Source organism: Lepisosteus platostomus, chromosome 5 (assembly GCF_059453375.1).
Source record: "Lepisosteus platostomus isolate fLepPlt1 chromosome 5, fLepPlt1.hap1, whole genome shotgun sequence".
Classification (NCBI taxonomy): domain Eukaryota; kingdom Metazoa; phylum Chordata; class Actinopteri; order Semionotiformes; family Lepisosteidae; genus Lepisosteus; species Lepisosteus platostomus.
This window is the reverse complement of record NC_142615.1, coordinates 561,170-581,245: the sequence shown is the minus strand read 5'-3', so window position 1 is coordinate 581,245 and position 20,076 is coordinate 561,170. Positions and strand designations below refer to the sequence as shown.

Below are 20,076 nucleotides of genomic sequence, written 5' to 3'. Positions count from 1 at the left end.
ACATCTTCAGGGCTGCTGTTTTTTTTGTTGCTTGCTCGGGCGTCTCGTCGAGGCTCAGAAGTTTCGGTTTCGGAAACACCGGAAGAACCGGAAGAGAACACAGCCCAACTGAGGTGTTCGTGAAAGAGGCGAGACAGGAATCACTCTTCGGCGGGGGCTCCGAACTAATGCGGCTCCGAAGACGAAGGAGACCATGATCCGGGTCCTGGTGCTGGTGCTGGTTCTGGTTCTGGTTCTGTGCGGCGTCCAGGCCGCCTCCGCCGGTGAGTTGGACCGGAATCGGACCCTCAAATTATTCCTCTTGGCTTCGACTTTTAACGGGTTTGTGATGTACAGGGGGCCTGAGTTATGGGCGTCCTCGGCGGAAAATTCGATTAAAAAAATAAACTTTTCAAACGCCGACGTGCGCGCCTGCCTTCGCTTTCCTTACTCCAATTAGAATAGATTGCCGTCCGGGCGCCCTGTTGTTCTCGGTTTCCGCTGCGAGAGATGCTTCTGCCCTGCCCGCCTGTGACCTGTACAGCGACATCGTTGGGATGGACTGTCTTGGAGACCGAAGGACGTGATACGAACTATTCGCCTGGCTGTAACTGCGTGAGATGTCATTCTGCCCATCCAGGCCGTTTGGATATGAAGTAGCCAGTTGATCCCAGGAGCTCACCCAGCTGTGTGTGGAGAGAAGCCAGGGTATCGGCTTCAACCACAGGGCTGGGCAGCTTGTTCCCCACCCCCACCCCCCTCTGTGTACAGTAGAGCCTCCTGTCCTGACTGGAGGAGCTCACCCAGCTGTGTCTGGAGAGAAGCCAGGGTATCGGCTTCAACCACAGGGCTGGGCAGCCTGTTCCCCACCCCCACCCCCCTCTGTGTACAGAAGAGCCTCCTGTCCTCAGTTTTAATTATACTCCCTGTAATTTAACCCTTGTCTACCCTGACTTGTGTTTCACTGTTGATTCTGAAGAAATCCACTGTGTTGTCTTTGTCATTAATGTCTGAATATTTTGAATACTTGTGTTGGTTTCCCTCGTACTTTTTACTCAGTGCCTCCAGCCTGTCAGTGTTAAACTCTGACCAAGGTGTCTGTGTCTGTCTGTGCTGCAGTGACTCACTCCCTGTACTACTACTGCACTGGGACCTCAGGAAAAACAGACCTGCCTGCTGTCACCGTAGTCACAAAGCTGGACGATGAGGTGCTCATATACTACAATGACACAAACAGGGCTGTCTTTCGGCAGGAGTGGATGAATAAGGTGCCTTATTTAAAGACCAATAATGACTGGTTAATAAATTCACACAAATCTGCTGACAACCTGAATCTCTTTAGAAGTACCTGTACAACAGAAGGTAAGAAAGAATCTGGGCCAGAGTGTGGGGTTAAACTGGGCTGGAGTGTGGGGTTGGACTGGGCTGGAGTGTGGGGTTAAACTGGGCTGGAGTGTGGGACTGGACTGGGCTGGAGTGTGGGGTTGGACTGGGCCGGAGTGTGGGGTTGGACTGGGCTAGAGTGTGGGGTTCAACTGGGCTGGAGTGTGGGGTTGGACTGGGCTGGAGTGTGGGGTTAAACTGGGCTGGAGTGTGGGGTTAAACTGGGCTGGAGTGTGGGACTGGACTGGGCTGGAGTGTGGGGTTGGACTGGGCTGGAGTGTGGGGTTAAACTGGGTTGGAGTGTGGGGTTGGACTGGGCTGGAGTGTGGGGTTAAACTGGGCTGGAGTGTGGGGTTAAACTGGGCTGGAGTGTGGGACTGGACTGGGCTGGAGTGTGGGGTTAAACTGGGCTGGAGTGTGGGACTGGACTGGGCTGGAGTGTGGGGTTGGACTGGGCCGGAGTGTGGGGTTGGACTGGGCTAGAGTGTGGGGTTCAACTGGGCTGGAGTGTGGGGTTGGACTGGGCTGGAGTGTGGGGTTAAACTGGGCTGGAGTGTGGGGTTAAACTGGGCTGGAGTGTGGGACTGGACTGGGCTGGAGTGTGGGGTTGGACTGGGCTGGAGTGTGGGGTTAAACTGGGTTGGAGTGTGGGACGGGAGTGCTGTGGACTGGGTTGCTATTGGACACCCACAGTCACAATCAACAGGTGGTATGTTTTATCTTGACACATTGAGTGACATCATTGTTTGTTTTCTGTGAACTCCAGGGAATCTCACATTCCAGCACATGTGTGGCTGCGAGCAGGACAGTGACAGCAGAGAGACTCGAAAAGTCTGGGCGCTGGGGTTCAATGGCTCAGACCTTCTCAGGCTGGACACAGGAAACTGGACGTGGATCCGGAACCAGACACTCTGCACCCAGCTGAAATTTAACAAAAGGAAAGAGAAGACCTTCCTGGAGCAGTATTGTATCCAGTGGCTGGAGAAGTTCGTTAACTACAAGAATAAATTTAAGGAGCGCAACGTTGAGTGTAAGTTTTCACAGCTGATCTGAGGCGTCTGCTTCCAAAGCAGGTCCGATTTTGCTCCTACGCCTTCCTTACAGTCCTGCTAGGCATCTGAAGGCCTAGTAAAGCAAGCAGTGAGATCAGTAAGAGTGTGTCGGACCTGCCTGCTTCGTGTCTCTGGTTTTGGAATCGTGAGCTGTGGTTAGTAAGGTTTCTTCTGCAGTGCAGTGCGTAAGGGGCGAGATGGCAGTGGCCTAGAGTGAGTTCTGGCACGTGCCTCTGTTATGGAGACTGGCCTTCTGGAATAAACTGACCCTTCAGAGCGCGCAGTGTCCGTCAGTTCCCTCACTCGGCAGGTGTCTGCTGTCTCTCTCTTTCCAGTCCTCCCTGACGTGGCTGTGCTGCACAGGCCCTTTCCATCCGGGACAGGAAACGTCACCTGCCTGGCCACCGGCTTCTTCCCCGGGGACGTGGCTGTGTCCTGGCGGAGGGACGGACAGGTGCTGACCGAGGGGGTGGACCCTGCGGTGGTGCTGCCCAACGGAGACGGGAGCTTCCAGGTCAGGAGGAGTCTGAGAGTGAGCGAGGAGGAGCTGAAGAGACACAACTTCACCTGCTTTGTCAACCACTCCAGCCTCAGACAGCCCATCGTCAAGAGCGCAGGTGAGGGGGGGCAGGATCGAGCCAGTGTGGGCTGGGAGGACTGTTCTCTTCTCGTCTCTGTGGCACCATGACAGGTGAAAGAGGCATTTTTATGCTTTTAACACGATCTGTGGCGGTACCTACGAATATTTAAATACATGTAGATGCGATTCATGGGTGAACGCGTCAGCGCTGTGTCTCTGTGTGTTGGTCTACAGAGCGCAAGAATGAGGCTGTTTCCTCCACTGGCTTCAGCAAGAAGAATCTGCTGTGGCTGATGGTCATTGTTCTTGTTGTGATTCTAGGCATCATCTGGTATTGTAAGAAACGGATGACTGGTGAGCCACAGCTGTCCGCACTCCCACTAAAACACACATCTACACAACAAGCCCTAAGCACAGAATGTACCAAACAAGCACTCCAGTACATACAAAGTGTAACATCACGCTCAGTGCACTGACCTGTACCACACACACACAAACACACCCTCACACAGCTCTGTAGATGGATGACACTGAGAGCTGGAAATTCATGTTACCGGTGGCGTGTTAAAGACACACAGCACAAACACCGGTACCATGTGAGCACTTCAGTGTCAGACTGCTGGTCTGGACCAGCTCTCCGAGGTACGCAGAAAAAGAACAGCAACACTCAGCTCCAGATGCCGGTGTTTAGTAAGAGTGTTGAGGAGTGTCATTCAGCGAGTCCAGATCTCCTGTGTTTAATAAGAGACTGTTCTTCCATTCCACAGATGCGAAGGAGCCCCTCAGTGGGTCTGCTCCAGTTGAGTCAGGGTGCTGGGCTGTGTTATTGTCAGTCAGGTGTCTCAGGTGTGCTGACTGATCTCTTTCCTTTTCACAGCAGAGAGAGAGTCCCTCAAGAGGTCTACCCAGGTATTTGGGTATTTGTGTCCTGCGAGTCAGGGAGTGAGGAGTGTTTACATCATGGCGCTGTGTGAATTGGCTGTAGAGCTTTTGTAGGTTTGTGGGAGGGATGTTGTCTGCCCTGACACTGTGTGTCTGTGCTCCAGACCTGTGGAGCTGTGTGTCTGCGCTCTAGAGCTGTGGAGCTGTGTGTCTCCACACTGGGTGTCTGTGCTCTAGACCTGTGGAGCTGTGTGTCTGTGCTCCAGACCTGTGGAGCTGTGTGTCTCCACACTGTGTGTCTGTGCTCCAGACCTGTGGAGCTGTGTGTCTCCACACTGTGTGTCTGCGCTCTAGACCTGTGGAGCTGTGTGTCTCCACACTGTCTGTGCTCTAGACCTGTGGAGCTGTGTGTCTCCACACTGTGTGTCTGCGCTCTAGACCTGTGGAGCTGTGTGTCTCCACACTGTCTGTGCTCTAGACCTGTGGAGCTGTGTGTCCTGAAAGTCTGCTGCTGAAGTAGGTGTTTGATTTTCTCTCCCTGATGTGCTCCAGGTTGAGAGGAGACTAGTTCACTAGCCAGCTCTGCGGGGTCTGATTCAGGTCTAATTCAGGAGGGTATGTCTTCTTCTTGTCATTGACTGACGCCTGGTGCAGACTGCTGTTTCCATGCTAATCAATCACTGCCTCTATTAGAGAGCTGGTTTCTGGTTTAGATCCATTTTGGAACAAGCAAAAACTGCAGAAATAGCTTCACAGTGTGGTGGCTCTGGGGCTCAGGATCTGAGCCTGTGGCTGGAGGGCTGCCAGTTCAAATCCCACAGCTAGCAGAGGAATCCTACTGTGTTGGGCCCCTGAGCAAGGCCCTTCACCCCAGCTGCTCCAGGGGCGCTGTACAATGGCTGACCCTGTGCTCTGACCCCCAGCTTCTCTCTCCCTGTCTGTGTGTGTCACACACAGAGAGCAAGTCAGGGTGCATGAAAAAAGACAAACTGCTAATGCAGGAAATTGTATATGGCCAATAAAGTGATCTTATATTTCTCTGACTGTTAGCCGCCCCGATATTTCATTCTCGAGTGTAGTTGACTCACTTGTCCCCAGCAGAGGCACTAAGATCTGATTGTTTCCATAATAAAAGTGATCTCTCCGAAAATGCTTAAAATGCGTGAGAATTAAAGATAGGTGTGATTCCAAGGTCAAAGGACAGTGCTTAGTGTAATTAACAAATGAAAGTGGGTTTTAATCCAAAGTAGCTGCCACCTGTGCCTCTTCATACGCTGGGAATGCTGGGACTGTAGAGACAGCTGTGTCTCCCCCAGGATTCGAACCCACAGCCCCCCAGTAGTGGGTTCTGAGCCCAACCACTGGTCCACTCTAACAAAAAAGCTTGGTTCTGGTCGGAGGGCCCACCTCTCCGCGGTGTCTGAAAGACGCAGGAATGTCAGTCCACAGCCTGCGAGGCCTTCCTGAAGTAAATCTTCAAGCGCTGTTCTTGTCAGGCTGTCGTGGCGCGAGGGCGGTTTCAGTTATCCACTGGACTTTGTTTCCTCTCCAGGGAAAAGCTCCTGAAATAGACCGGACACGGGAACGCCGGCTGTGGAAGATACAAGGCAAAGGAATTTCAAAATTCACCCAGCATTAGGAGCGCTGTGTCCCTCACCCCCCAGCAGGGGAAGGACATGGTTACCTGGTCCTGGAGCTCAAATGAGAGACAGGCCACGTGTGTCTGGGACGTGATACACTGTACTGCCATACGAGCTGAAAACATTTGGCAGTTTTCCACAGACTTTGAAAGACTGGATAAGGATAACTTGGGTGTGCGAGAGAGAGATTGTGGGTGTAAAAACTGTCCGTTTAGATAGATAAGACTTTATTAATCCCGTAGGGAAATTGATGTGTTACAGCAGTTTACTACAGGTGCTTCATGTACAAATACCTGCCAAAGATGTGAGATTCCATGACTCCTGTCTCAAGACTTGGGACAACACATTCAGAGACCAGAACATACTGTACAGCGCTACAGTTCCTACCCTAAAACTCTGTCCCCCAGTTTCTTTTAAGATGGATGTTTGCCCTTCATGCCTCCTCTGGCATACAGGACAGCAGCATCCTGTTGCTGTTACTGGAACATTAGTTTTTCACAGGACAGGGCGGTTGGCCTGGTGCCCAAGCTCCAACAGGGAGCACCTGGTGCCCGACGTGGGACACGAACCCACTACCCTGAGATTGAGGCTCATAACTCTGTCCCCCAGAATATCAGAGTCTCCCCCCCGAACTCTGTCAGATCCAGACTCGATACCGTCTTCTCCAGAGGGGCTTCTATCTGACTGGCTCTGTTCTTTACCCCTCTGCCCCTGCTGTATTCGTCTACAGTCTCCTCTCACTGTGTGTTCTCATTGTGCATATCTTGTGTATTTTTTTATTGTTGTTGTCGTTCTATAAAGCTCTGTGACAAGCCACCTTCAAAGGCCCTATATAAAATAGTTTTTTTTATTATTATTATTGTTGTTGTTACCTCTGTACACAGAGGGGGGTGGGAGGAGGGAACAGGCTGCCCAGCCCTGTGGTTGAAGCCGATACCCTGGCTTCTCTCCAGACACAGCTGGATGAGCTCCTCCAGTCAGGACAGGAGGCTCTGCTGTACACAGAGGGGGGTGGGGGTGGGGAACAAGCTGCCCAGCCCTGTGGTTGAAGCCGATACCCTGGCTTCTCTCCAGACACAGCTGGGTGAGCTCCTCCAGTCAGGACAGGAGGCTCTTCTGTACACAGAGGGGAGTGGGGGTGGGGAACAAGCTGCACAGGTGTCACTGACCAGGACAGGCAGTGTTGATTGTTCTGTATAGATGACAAAGCCCAGGATGAGTCTAGACCTGTGTCCAGTGCTGAAGAAGTGTGTGGACTACAGGAGAGACTCTGGACAGGAGAGGGACTGTCACTGACCAGGACAGGCAGTGTTGATTGTTCTGTATATATGACAAAGCCCAGGATGAGTCTAGACCTGTGTCCAGTACTGAAGAAGTATGTGGACTACAGGAGAGACTCTGGACAGGAGAGGTACTGTCACTGACCAGGACAGGCAGTGTGGATTGTTCTGTATATATGACAAAGCCCAGGATGAGTCTAGACCTGTGTCCAGTGCTGAAGAAGTGTGTGGACTACAGGAGAGACTCTGGACAGGAGAGGGACTGTCACTGACCAGGACAGGCAGTGTTGATTGTTCTGTATATATGACAAAGCCCAGGATGAGTCTAGACCTGTGTCCAGTACTGAAGAAGTATGTGGACTACAGGAGAGACTCTGGACAGGAGAGGTACTGTCACTGACCAGGACAGGCAGTGTGGATTGTTCTGTATATATGACAAAGCCCAGGATGAGTCTAGACCTGTGTCCAGTACTGAAGAAGTGTGTGGACTACAGGAGAGACTCTGGACAGGAGAGGTACTGTCACTGACCAGGACAGGCAGTGTGGATTGTTCTGTATATATGACAAAGCCCAGGATGAGTCTAGACCTGTGTCCAGTACTGAAGAAGTGTGTGGACTACAGGAGAGACTCTGGACAGGAGAGGTACTGTCACTGACCAGGACAGGCAGTGTGGATTGTTCTGTATATATGACAAAGCCCAGGATGAGTCTAGACCTGTGTCCAGTACTGAAGAAGTGTGTGGACTACAGGAGAGACTCTGGACAGGAGAGGGACTGTCACTGACCAGGACAGGCAGTGTGGATTGTTCTGTATATATGACAAAGCCCAGGATGAGTCTAGACCTGTGTCCAGTACTGAAGAAGTGTGTGGACTACAGGAGAGACTCTGGACAGACTCTAGACTGGGGGTGGGGTGACACTGGGGTGATGGGGTGTCTGTGTGTGAGTCTAGACTGAGGGTGGGGTGATCTTCACACTGGGGTGATGGGGTGTCTGTGTGACTCTAGACTGAGGGTGGGGTGACACTGGGGTGATGGGGTGTCTGTGTGTGACTCTAGACTGAGGGTGGGGTGACACTGGGGTGATGGGGTGTCTGTGTGACTCTAGACTGAGGGTGGGGTGATCTTCACACTGGGGTGATGGGGTATCTGTGTGTGACTCTAGACTGAGGGTGGGGTGACACTGGGGTGATGGGGGGTCTGTGTGTGACTCTAGACTGAGGGTGGGGTGATCTTCACACTGGGGTGATGGGGTGTCTGTGTGTGATTACAGAGCCCAAGAGTGAGGGAGGTTTTCCCATTGGGATCATCGTTGGAGTTGTAGTTGGAGTTGTAGTTGGAGTCCTGGTTCTCATCGCTGTCGTTGGGATTGTCATCTGGACGACGACACAGACAGGTGAGTGAGGAGGAAGGAGTGCTGGTCAGTCTAGTGTTAAATAACAAAGTTAACAGTGTTGAGGTGTGTTCAGTCACGGCAGGTCTCCTCAGGTTGTGATGGTCTCACTGTGTGTTTCCTCTCTGCAGAGGTGAAGAAGCCCCTCCGTGACCCTGCACCAGGTAAGAAGATTGTCCTGTGTCTGTCACACTGTTATTCAGTCAGGTGGGTCAGGTGTCTCAGGTGTGCTGATTGATCTCTTTCCTCTCTGCAGAGGTGAGGGTGCTCCTCGGTGACCCTGCACCAGGTAAGCAGATTGTCCTGTGTCTGTCACACTGTTATTCTGTCAGGTGGGTCAGGTGTCCTGACGGATCTCGTAGTGTGCTCCTGGTGAGTCAGTGTGCTGGTGTCCTGGAGTTAGAAACGGGTGAGCAGGGTCATTCATTCAGTGCAGGTGTCTCAGGTGTGGTGAGGAGGGTATGTCTTTTCCACAGAGACTGCAGAGGTGAGTCAGTGTGCAGACTCGGGACAGTCAGTTCATGGTTTCTCTCGAGAGCTCCTGTGTGTTACAGCGCTCCTCCAGCTCAGTTGCGTGTGGAGCCATGCTGTCCATATAGCTGAGTGTGCTCCTTGTGGTGGGACTGTGGAGAACCTCACACCACTCTTGCCTTCAGAAGCAGGAAGATCCCGATTCGCATCAGGTTGGGATGATGTGGTCAGGAACTTTTACAGGAGAAAGGGAAAGGGATTTCTATAAACACAGATCAAAGCTGTGTGAGTGCTGGCCATGTTTTAGAAGAGAGCTGTCTCACTTGTTGCTGATGTCTTGTTTTTTGTCTCTTGCGAGACGGAGCGTTACAGGACTGGATCTGATTCATCCTCACAAACTAACACAGGTCCTGATGGCTCCCAGTAAGTATTGCCCGACTTTAATTCTGCATATTGTCGCAGACCCCTGGTCTCGACCTGGGAAAGAGCAATTGGCGAGAATCGTAGTGTGAAGTAGCCCTTCCTGCTCACTGTAATGACTAAGGTAATGTGATGCACGAGGGAATTCTTACAGCAGAAATGTTCCAGCCAGCCACTTTCACACACACACAGTATTTCTTAACGAAATGCAGTCTCTAACTGTCCAATCTGGAGACATTATAAAAGCAAAGACGCAATCTGAAAATGTTTTAGTGGCCTTAATATTCCAGACTTAAATTACCTGAAACGTAAAAGACAGACGCCTTTTTTCAGTGTAAGCAGAGTGTAGTGTAAGTGTAGTTTCAGCAATCATCTTATTCTTGTATTTTAATAGCGGCTCGGTCTTATATGCCGAGTAATGTACTGTACAATACCCAGCAGTAGAGTACAGTACGTTACTCTACAGAGCTAAACAGCTGCTCCGTTCCGTATTGACACTAAAGCAGGAGAGCAGGATTGGCCACACCTAGCTGGACTTCTGCGTCGGTCCGTTACAAGGAGGTGTAGGGGTTTTGTGATTTTAGTGAGCCAATTACTAATTGTGGCAGTAATCACGAGGTGGTTTGCTATGGCTTTTAGACAATCAATCGTAAGAACAACCAACAACACACACACACACACATGCGGATTCAATACACGAGATACATTTATTAATACAGAAAATGTGCATATAAACATAACAGATCTTATCGTGAGGGTTATCAGAATACAGAAGGCATATATTCAGTCATGAAGATTTACAAATACCAAGAGGGAGATACGTTCAGTATATCATTCATTCTGACTGTTTTGTAATTGAACTTGGTTACAACTTATACATTAGATACTCAAAACAAGTACATCACTCATAGGAATTGAATTGATATCAGCTGGTTGGGATGACAATTGAATTCTTGAGCTGTAATGCAGAATGTTGAATACTCATCCAATCTCTGTGGATTCAGATCTCCCGCAGATGCAGAAGCAGAGGCAGGCTTGTGGCTGCCCAATCAGCTCTCTCTGGCTCTGCGCCAGGCAGTGCTGCTGCAGCATCCGACACGGGGCGAGAGATACCAGCTGTGATGCGCTGCTGATGCTCTCTGAAGACCAGCTAGTTAGTGCTGGCTGAAACGAGCAGGAGTTTGTGCACAGGAGAAAAGATGACCGTGGGTCCCAGCGGGTCAGGAAGAGGACCGGTTCTGTAACGAACAGTTCTTTCCGGACCCTATGCGGACGACACCGGGTCGGAACCGGCGGACGGGGAACAGGAACGGGAACAGAGATTAAAACCTTAACGGGACCAGGCGCTTCCAGGTCCCGGACTCGCACGGCACGGAAATCAGATGCAGAGCCCGGATGACCGTCAGCGCCTGGCTTTTAAGGTGGGCTGGGAATGGGAAACAGGTGCACAGAATTAAGTCTTGAGTGAAAGGGCTGGAGCACCCTTAAGGAGGGGGGACTATAATCGTGACAGGTTCGTCCCTGATGAAGAGCTAGTCCTGAATCCTGATCCAGCTGTCCACAGTTCCGACCTGTCCACGAGGCCTGCTGCTGGTGCTAACCTCGGGTGGATCCTCTGGTTACTCTCTGGCAACCTCCGCTCTAGACTCTTTCTCCCATCCCCTAAACACACCAGTCCCCTGGAACACAGCTGCAGCCTACTGATTGGCTGTAGCCCTCACCTGACTGCTCCAGTGACCCTGTCAAAGCCCACTACTACAGTCCAGGAGCCCACAACCCTCTCTGAGCCGTCATGAGCAGCCCTAGCACGCAGTGAGTAGCAGTCGATGTGATCGACGGGCCAGGGGCTTGTGCGTCTCCCAGGCCCTGATCCAGATGCCTCTTCTCAAAAAGCCACCTTACTTGCGGAGCACTTCATGCACTGGTTTCACAGTATACTGTACAGGACCGCCTCCAAAGCCAATGCTGTAACCCTGTCTGTGGAGGGTACTGGACTTGAGTCTAAATTGAAAGACGCTGGGGGAACTGACGAATATTTGTTTGGAATCCTTATATCAGCAGGGAAGAAAGCTGTAACAAGAAAGCGGCTTCTCCCAGATCTACCAGCAATGACTGATTGGATTGAATTAATTAAAGAAATATATATAATGGAAAAAATAACATTTTCACTAAAAGTACAAATTAAAAAAATTGTCAAATATTGGTCTAGATGGGTTCAGTACATTAAACCTTTAAGGTCGGATTTTGTTGAGATACAAAATAATTGGTCTCCCTTTTCATACTCATAAATGTGTACATATTCCTTCTTTTGAATGTATATAGTTTTGTTAAAAAGTTATATAATTGTAAAATACTAGGGGAAAAAAAGTTTGCCCTTTTTTTGAATTTTTTGAATTTTTGATGTAATAATGGTGGTTTAGATGTAAAATGGTTTTGTTTTGTTTTCTGAAAAAAAAATATTTTTAAGAAAAGTGTGGGGGTGATATTTGATTCAGGCTTGACATTCGAGCATATTGTCAAAACATCTGTCTTTCACCTCAGAAATATCACTAGACTGCGCCCTATTTTATCACTTACTGTGGCTGAAAACCTGATCAACACATTTGTCTTCTCTTGTATCTACTCACTGGGGAGTGAGTAAACTCCCTCACTCCTGTCCTGGAGTCCCTGCACTGGCTTCCAGTTGACTCCAGAGTCCTCCTGCTCACCTGTAGGGCTCTGTTCGGCTCCGCCCCTCTGTACCTGTCTGAGCTCCCATCATCCTCCTCCCCCTCCGCTGGTCTGACTCTGCTCTCCTGTCTGTCCCCCCCAGCCCCTCTACACTCTGGGGGTGACAGGGCCTCTCCTGCTGCGCCCCAGAGCTCTGGAGCTGCAGCCCCCAGGATCTCAGAGTCTCCCCCCCTGAGCTCTTTCAGATCCAGACTCCACACCTTCTTCTCCAGAACATTCTGTACTTAACTGGTTCTGTTCTTTACCCCTCTGCTCCTACTGTATCCAGTACAGACTACTGTCTCCTCTACCTGTGTTCTCATCCTGCATATCTGTATTTTTATATTGTTGTCATTCTGTAAAACTAAGAAGCCACCTGTAAAGTGCTATATAAAATAAAGGTTTTTATTATTATTATTATTATTATTATTATTATTATTATTATTATTATTATTGTTGTTGTTGTTGTTATTTCTGTTATTGTTGTTATTTCAGCCCTGTGGTTGAAGCCGATACCCTGGCTTCTCTCCAGACACAGCTGGGTGAGCTCCTCCAGTCAGGGCAGGAGGCTCTTCTGTACACAGAGGGGGGTGGGGGTGGGGAACAGGCTGCCCAGCCCTGTGGTTGAAGCCGATACCCTGGCTTCTCTCCAGACACAGCTAGGTGAGCTCCTCCAGTCAGGACAGGAGGCTCTACTGTACACAGAGGGGGGTGGGGGTGGGGAACAAGCTGCCCAGCCCTGTGGTTGAAGCCGATACCCTGGCTTCTCTCCAGACACAGCTGGGTGAGCTCCTCCAGTCAGGACAGAGGGCTCTACTGTACACAGAGAGGGGTGGGGGTGGGGAACAAGCTGCCCAGCCCTGTGGTTGAAGCCGATACCCTGGCTTCTCTCCAGACACAGCTGGGTGAGCTCCTCCAGTCAGGACAGGGGGCTCTTCTGTACACAGAGGGGGGTGGGGGTGGGGAACAAGCTGCCCAGCCCTGTGGTTGAAGCCGATACCCTGGCTTCTCTCCAGACACAGCTGGGTGAGCTCCTCCAGTCAGGACAGGAGGCTCTACTGTACACAGAGGGGGGTGGGGGTGGGGAACAGGCTGCCCAGCCCTGTGGTTGAAGCCGATACTCTGGCTTCTCTCCAGACACAGCTGGGTGAGCTCCTCCAGTCAGGACAGGAGGCTCTACTGTACACAGAGGGGGGTGGGGGTGGGGAACAGGCTGCCCAGCCCTGTGGTTGAAGCCGATACCCTGGCTTCTCTCCAGACACAGCTGGGTGAGCTCCTCCAGTCAGGACAGGGGGCTCTACTGTACACAGAGGGGGGTGGGGGTGGGGAACAGGCTGCCCAGCCCTGTGGTTGAAGCCGATACCCTGGCTTCTCTCCAGACACAGCTGGGTGAGCTCCTCCAGTCAGGACAGGAGGCTCTTCTGTACACAGAGCGCAGCACAGCTCTCCTCTTTCAGCAGGGGCAGGGCTGTGTGCACAAACACCCAGCTGACGTGTCTCGCACCCCCACCTGGGCCCCGGGCACGAGGCTGGCCTGGGGCACCTCCCGTGTGGAGCCCGCTGTGGGGGAGATCAGCCTCTGCACGAACAGAGGACGTCCGGTACTTTGTTGTTTTCCACATCGGAAGCGCACACTGATAAAAACAGCTCTGCTCTGTGCTGTGATGATTCGAGGTTTGTGGACGCGGTCTGAAAAGAGTCCAGTGTATGTGTCATGCGCGCCAGTGCAATGACCCGGCATCACTGCGCCCGCAGCGCCACCTTCTGCGTGGAGTCTGCATGTCCCGCCGAGCACCGGTGCACCAGGGACGGGTAAACTCGAGAGCCCCGGTGTGGAGTGTTTGTCTCACACACACACACACAGAGACACACACTCGCGGACCAGGGGCAGTTTTCCCAGAAGACCCCAGCCCTGGATCTGACGCGCAGAGTCGCGCGTTTCCTCGCGAGGGGTTCCAGCGCACATGCGCACCCCGAAAGTATAACCAGGGGTCCGCAGCAGGAATACCTGCAGGCGCCCCGACACTCGCGGTTTCTCCCGTCCGGGAGCTGAAGAAGAAGCCGTGAGGTGACGCCCGGCTGAGCTCCAGCAGACTCACCGGCTGGGACCAGCTGGGCCCCGCACAGCAGCAGCGCCGGAACCAGGACCCGGAACCAGCGTCTCATCGTGCGCCGGGACACCCGAGGCGAAAGGTTCGGGCAGCGAGGGGGGGGGGGTCAGATTATGTCGTTTTTCTTCTCTCTGCTCTGAACAGCTGGGCTCTGATGGCGGTGCGTGACGTGGCCTCGCTCACTCAGCACGAAACCGGAACTGAGCCGAGTCCGGCGTCCGGTGTGGCGAAATCCGGCAGTGGGGAGAGGGGCGTGGTAAAAACCCGAAAGCTTTTAGAGATCGGTAACAAAAAAATGAAACATTTGGGCCGAGAAATGAAAGTCTGAAAAGTAAAGTTCGCGCCGCGGAGTTCGGTTCTGGTCCCGGCTTCCTCGCTCTTCTGTACACAGAGGGGGGTGGGGGTGGGGAACAGGCTGGATGAGCTCCTCCAGTCAGGACAGGAGGCTCTGCTGTACACGGAGGGGGGTGGGGGTGGGGAACAAGCTGCATGTCCTGGGGCTGTTGCTACAAGACGAGATGTGGCAAAAAAAACCCCACGCAAATGGCTTTTATTTTCAAGGTGTTTATTTCGAAATGACAAGGCGATCACAGAGCGCAGGGCTCAGCTGTGGCTCGTGTTCCTGTGGGGGGTGTGGGGTCTTCTGGCTTGACCGCTGTCCGGAGTGGACAGGGTGGGGTTCCCGCCCTGCGAGCTGCTGCTTGTGTGTCCTAGTGCAGTCGCCCAGCTCAGCGCTCTGGTCTCCCCAGTATAACCGGTAACCGCAGTGTGACCAGTCTCCACACTGTGACCAGTTACCCCAGTGTGACTTCTCTCCCCAGTATAACCAGTAACCGCAGTGTGACCAGTAACCCCAGTGTGACTTCTCTCCACAGTGTGACCAGTCTCCCCAGTATAACCAGTAACCCCAGTGTGACCAGTCTCTCTTGTGTAACTACTCTCCCCAGTGTGACCAGTCCCCCCAGTATAACCAGTAATCCCAGTGTGACTTCTCTCCCCAGCAGTGCTGCTTCCGCATGCCTCTCCGGTCCCGGGTTCGGTCCCGGGCTTGTCCGGGGACACCCTCTGGGTGGAGCCTGCGCGCTCTCCCGTGTCTCCCGGGCCCCGGGCTCCGTCCCGGAAGGTGGTGACGCACTCCCTGCTGCGGCTGAGCCGCTCGGCGGGGGGGGCGGTCAGGAGGGCTGTGGTCAGCAGCACCCGGGACCCTGGAACCACAGGGAGTCCTGAGCCCTTCTCCCCTGACACACGCGCACACACACACACACACACACACACACACACACACGGACCGGACACACGCACACACACACACACACACACACACACACACACACACACGGACCGGACACACGCACACACACACACACACCGGACACACACACACACACACACACACACGGACCGGACACACGCACACACACACGCACACACACACACACACACACACACACACACACACACGGACACGCGCGCGCACACACACACACCGGACACACACACACACACAGACACACGCGCACACACACACCGACACACGCGCACACACACACGGACCGGACACACACAGACACACACACACACACACACACACACACACACACACACGGACACGCGCGCGCACACACACACACCGGACACACACACACACACGTGCACACACGGACACACGCGCACACACACACGGACACATGCGCACACACACACGGACCGGACACACACACACACACACACACACACACACACACACACACACACACACACACACACGCCTCCATCCGTCCGTCTGTCTCACCTGTCTTCATCAGCTGGAGAAGCAGCATGACTCCCAGTGCGATGACTGGGACCAGCACAGCCAGAGGCAGCAGGGCCAGAGCGCTCAGGGCTGAAGACGGGCCGGGCCGCTCTGAAACACCGGTACAGTACGGACCTGTAGTCCAGTTCTACACTCCAGCTCGTCTGGTCTGTGTTGGACTCTCTGTCCACAGTCTCTCACCCCAGATCCCCCTGATCTCCTGTCTCTCTCTCACCCCAGATCCCCCTGATCTCCTCTCTCTCACCCCAGATCCCCATGGTCTCCTGTCTCTCTTACCCCAGATCCCCCTGATCTCCTCTTTCTTACCCCAGATCCCCATGATTTCCTGTCTCTCTCACCCCAGATCACCCTGATCTCCTCTTCCAGGCTGCTGTGATCCACTCTGCAGGAGTACTGGTACTTGTCCTCCTCTCCTGCTCTCACTCTCAGACTCTTCCTGACCTGGAAGCTCCCGTCTCCGTTGGGCAGCACCTCCCCACTGTCCATATCCTCGTGCAGCTCCTGTCCGTCTCTCCACCAGGACACCAGGATGTCTCTGGGGAAGAAGCCAGTGGCCAGGCAGGTGAGCTCAGTACCGCCAGATCCGGAGTCCTTGTGTGACAGGGACACCTGGGGGCGCTCTGGAGAGGGAGAGAGAGACAGCACGGAGACAGTCCGATTGGCCCCTTGCCTGACCGAGCAGGTCTGGGAGGGTAACGGGGTCTCGTCCCGCAGTAGGGGGCCGGACCCAGAGAGACGTGGGTGCGTGACCGTCTCCAGCTGGGCGTCGGGAGGAACGGCGCTGATGGTCTCTGGGCTGGGTGGAGCCCGTGTCCCAGCGAGTTCCCGAGTCTCTCAGTAACCTGGAACCTCAGGGCTACTCCTGCAGGCTCAGACAACAGGCTCACACAGTCGCACACAGACAGGCAACTACACACACACCCTCGGACATGCACACACAGACACACACACACCCTCGGACATGCACACACAGACACACACACACCCTCGGACATTCACACACAGACTCACACACACCCTCGGACATTCACACACAGCCGCACACATACTCACACCCACACACACACCCTCGGACATGCGCGCGCACACACACACACACACACACACACACACACACACACCCTCGGACATGCACACACAGACGCACACATACTCACACGCACACACACACCCTCGGACATGCGCGCGCACACACACACACACACATGCTCACACACACACACACCCTCGGACATGCGCACACACACACACACCCTCGGACATGCGCACACACACACACACACACACACACACACACACACACCCTCGGACATGCACACACACACACACACACACACACACAGGGTGAGACTCTTACCCACTGAAGCTGTCAGAGCGCAGGCTCTCTGGAAAAGCAGGATCAGTCCCAGATGGCTCGCCATTGTCGTCACGGTCCGGGTCGATGATCTAGTGCACGGAACTGGGCACCAGCAGCCCCGGGATCTACTTAGTAGGAGTCTCCCCCGTACACAGAGAGGGGTGGGGGTGGGGAACAAGCCGCTCGGAGCCCGGACCCTTGCTCCTCTGGGGGCTGCAGCTGGATGAGCTCCTCGGATCGTTAGCTCTCCGTGGCCAGGAGCAGGCTGGGTAGAGAAGTGAAATCAGCAGGTCTATATTGAGCCCCGCAGGAACCCCGGAGTCTCGTGGGTCTGCCGACATTGAGCAACGCCGCTGCCTCGCGCGGCGGGCAGGAAGCGTGTCTGCGCAGGTCTGCTCCGCTCGGCTCCAGAAACCCCCCTGTAACAGGACCGTCAGCTCCTTCCCTGGGATCCTCAAGAGCGGTTTAAAACCAGGGTCAAACTCTAGTTCCGCTTCAGCAGCGCCAAAGAGAAAAAAAAAATGATCTTGTTTATACGAGATGGTATTGCTTTATACCAGACAATTATTGCGTTTAAAAGCAAGTTAATCTGTGAAGAGTGTTGCCTGCTATATGAATATCTTGCATTATATACGCAATCATGTTGTCCTGTCCACAGTGGCCCTGCTTGAACAGAGGAATATCGTCACACTCCTCTTGTTGTGAAAATTAGGGAGCTGGGGCTCTGGGCTCCACATGAAGTGAGCACGGTGTCAGTGAGCACTCCTGGGTTAAAGGCGCCCTGTTTTAGACGCTTCTGGGCTAGGTAGAAAGGACACAGTTTTCCAAACGTGTGACTTCTGATGTGAAGCTGCAGGAACGCGTCCTGTACAGGGGTTTTTGCCGACTGTAATTTCAAGATTGAACAGGTCGAGTTGCTGCGAACTTGCCTGTGGGACTCTTACAGAACGTGTGCATCATTGCCTTCAAGTGTTCAGATGTTTTTTTTCCCACAGAAGATTATTGTCGGAGCTGTTGTATACGGAGTAAATATATCTACTTCCCCTCAGACAGTATTTGGATTTAGTAATGTTGTGGCATAATCAAACAAGGGCTTTCTCGTGCAGTGGCACAGTGGTGCAGGGGCCTCACGGCGCTGGGCTGTTGTCTGTGTGGAGTCTGCATGTTCTCCCTTGTTGGTGTGGGTTTTCCCCACAGTCCAAAGACATGCATGAGCATTTGTGTGTCCTGTGTTGGACTGCTGTGTTGGGCTGGTGTCCAGTGGGGGACTGGTGTCCTGTGTTGGACTGATGTCCAGTGAGGGACTGGTGTCCTGTGAGGGGCTGGTATCTAGTGTTGGACTGGTGTCCTGTGAGTGGCTGGTGTCCAGTGTTGGACTGGTGTCCTGTGGGGGGCTGGTGTCCAGTGAGGGACTGTTGTCCTGTGTTGGACTGGTGTCCAGTGAGATGCTGGTGTCTAGTGTTGGACTGGTGACCTGAATTTTTAATAAATTCTTTAATAAATCTTTGTTCTAAGTGAAATCATATGCCTTCTCGCAACACTGCGAGTGACGTCTTGAGTGTTCTTTAGAACTGTCCATTGAGACAGTGGCACAGCCCTGAGGAATTGAACTTGCTGAGAAACTTTATCAGGCCTCCTACACAGCGCCCTTCTTCCGGTTTTTGATCATAAACATACCAGAGTACCCGGGTTTCTGTGCAAGCAGAGAAAAAATATAAAGAGAACATATGTGTACTGGATGCTATTAAAGGTGTATTTTTTGTAGTTGTAAATATTTAGGCCTGAATCTCGTCATTCAAATTAAGTCACTTAATTCATAAAAAATCAATCGTGAAACCGAAAATCCTCAATTTTGTCAACATGTTTACAAATGTTTTCTGGTTAACTGTTTAGTTTCGCTTTGTGAACCTGCCCCGAAGATGATGATAAGAAAAAGAATATTGTTCGTAGCTGCGTTTTCTTTTATGTTTGGCGTTTAATATATATATATTTTTAATTTTATCTGTATTTTAAAGTTAGCAGAAACACCTTGATCTACATTTTATTGGCGAGATTTGCGCTTTCCAGGCGGGCGGTGAGTGATGACGTCATCAGGGCGCTGCGGACTGTCATGGCGGCGCCCTGCAGGCTTGTATCCTGACGGGCCGCGATCGGAGATCAGTCCGGTTACTCCTCATCGACTTACAGAGCCCTAGCCAGGCTTGTGGAGAGACAGCCCGGGACCCCAAGAGCCCGCAGGCTGAGGACTGAGGTCAGTTTCTGCAGTTAATGGGCTAATAATACTAATTATAGTGATAACAGACCCCGTGTTACAAAGTCTCCGTGCGTATTAACCTCTCAGGTCAGTGTTCATGTGCTCGAGTGTCCATTCGGTCTGTATTTTTTTCTCTGTGAGAAACAGGTTTAGGTTTCATCAGTAAAAGTGTTAATAAAGAAAATTGTGCTTCTTTACCTCAAATTGCAGACTTGTAGAGAGAAGTTATTTACCTCTGTAAGATTTAATTTGTTACAGGAAGATGTGACTTAAGTAACTCTGTCATCACTAAACATAAATCAAGTTCAAATAAAAGAGTGATCAATTCATGCACCGAGTCGGCTGGGGAGTGGTTTTTCTGTGGTGGGCTGTGTGTTTGAAAAAGGGTTTTTGATGTTTATTCACGATTTGACCCCTCCCACGAGCACCTGCCTGTGAGTCTTGTAATAATAAACTTTATTTTATATAGCACCTTTAAAGGTGGCTTCTCAAAGCGCTTTACAGGATGACAATAACAATAAATAAGAAGAATACACAAGATAGGACACAATTACAATAATACCAACAGAGGAGGCCGTGGAAGGTGGTACTAAGAAGAGCAGAGGGGTGAAGAATGGAACAGTTCAGTAAAGGCTTTTCTGAAGAAGAGGGTTTGAGTCTGGATTTGAAGGAGGTTAGAGATGGTGACTCTCTGATATCCTTGGGCAGAGAGTTCCAGAGCTTGTGGCATAACAGGAGAAGGCCCTGTCACCC

The 20,076-nt window shown here is 52.2% G+C and overlaps 1 protein-coding gene and 2 long non-coding RNA genes across 21 annotated transcripts in view; 2 read left to right on the top strand and 1 right to left on the bottom strand.

Annotated features, from left to right (window-relative positions):
• Window positions 1–12,205, top strand: part of LOC148662306 (class I histocompatibility antigen, F10 alpha chain-like) — a 109,895-nt gene extending 97,690 nt beyond the window's left edge. The window contains exons 1-10 of one of the 19 annotated variants that reach the window (XR_015936731.1): window positions 44–263; window positions 1,099–1,341; window positions 2,129–2,392; window positions 2,750–3,031; window positions 8,069–8,191; window positions 8,320–8,352; window positions 8,445–8,488; window positions 9,024–9,082; window positions 10,084–10,314; window positions 10,593–12,205. Coding sequence is in view for 13 of the 19 variants with exons in the window: in XM_088631932.1 (XP_088488058.1) it covers window positions 194–263; window positions 1,099–1,341; window positions 2,129–2,392; window positions 2,750–3,031; window positions 8,069–8,191; window positions 8,320–8,352; window positions 8,445–8,478; window positions 9,014–9,082; window positions 10,084–10,201 (1,236 nt within the window). In the remaining 6 variants the exon portion in view is untranslated. Of the gene's footprint in view, window positions 1–43; window positions 264–1,073; window positions 1,342–2,128; window positions 2,393–2,749; window positions 3,032–3,228; window positions 4,492–5,428; window positions 6,371–8,068; window positions 8,192–8,319; window positions 8,353–8,444; window positions 9,083–10,083 lie in introns of those variants that run through there. The other 18 variants (XM_088631933.1, XM_088631939.1, XM_088631932.1 and 15 more) reach the window with 18 other exon arrangements.
• Window positions 12,206–13,708: 1,503 nt separating this feature from the next.
• LOC148662304 (uncharacterized) lies at window positions 13,709–19,656 on the top strand. The gene is made up of 2 exons (XR_015936772.1): window positions 13,709–13,981; window positions 19,137–19,656. It is a non-coding gene; the product is annotated as an uncharacterized LOC148662304 (long non-coding RNA).
• On the bottom strand, window positions 14,448–16,039 carry LOC148662305 (uncharacterized). Its single transcript, XR_015936773.1, has 2 exons — window positions 15,692–16,039; window positions 14,448–15,104 (listed from the first exon to the last, which is right to left on the bottom strand). It is a non-coding gene; the product is annotated as an uncharacterized LOC148662305 (long non-coding RNA).
• Window positions 19,657–20,076: the final 420 nt, after the last annotated feature.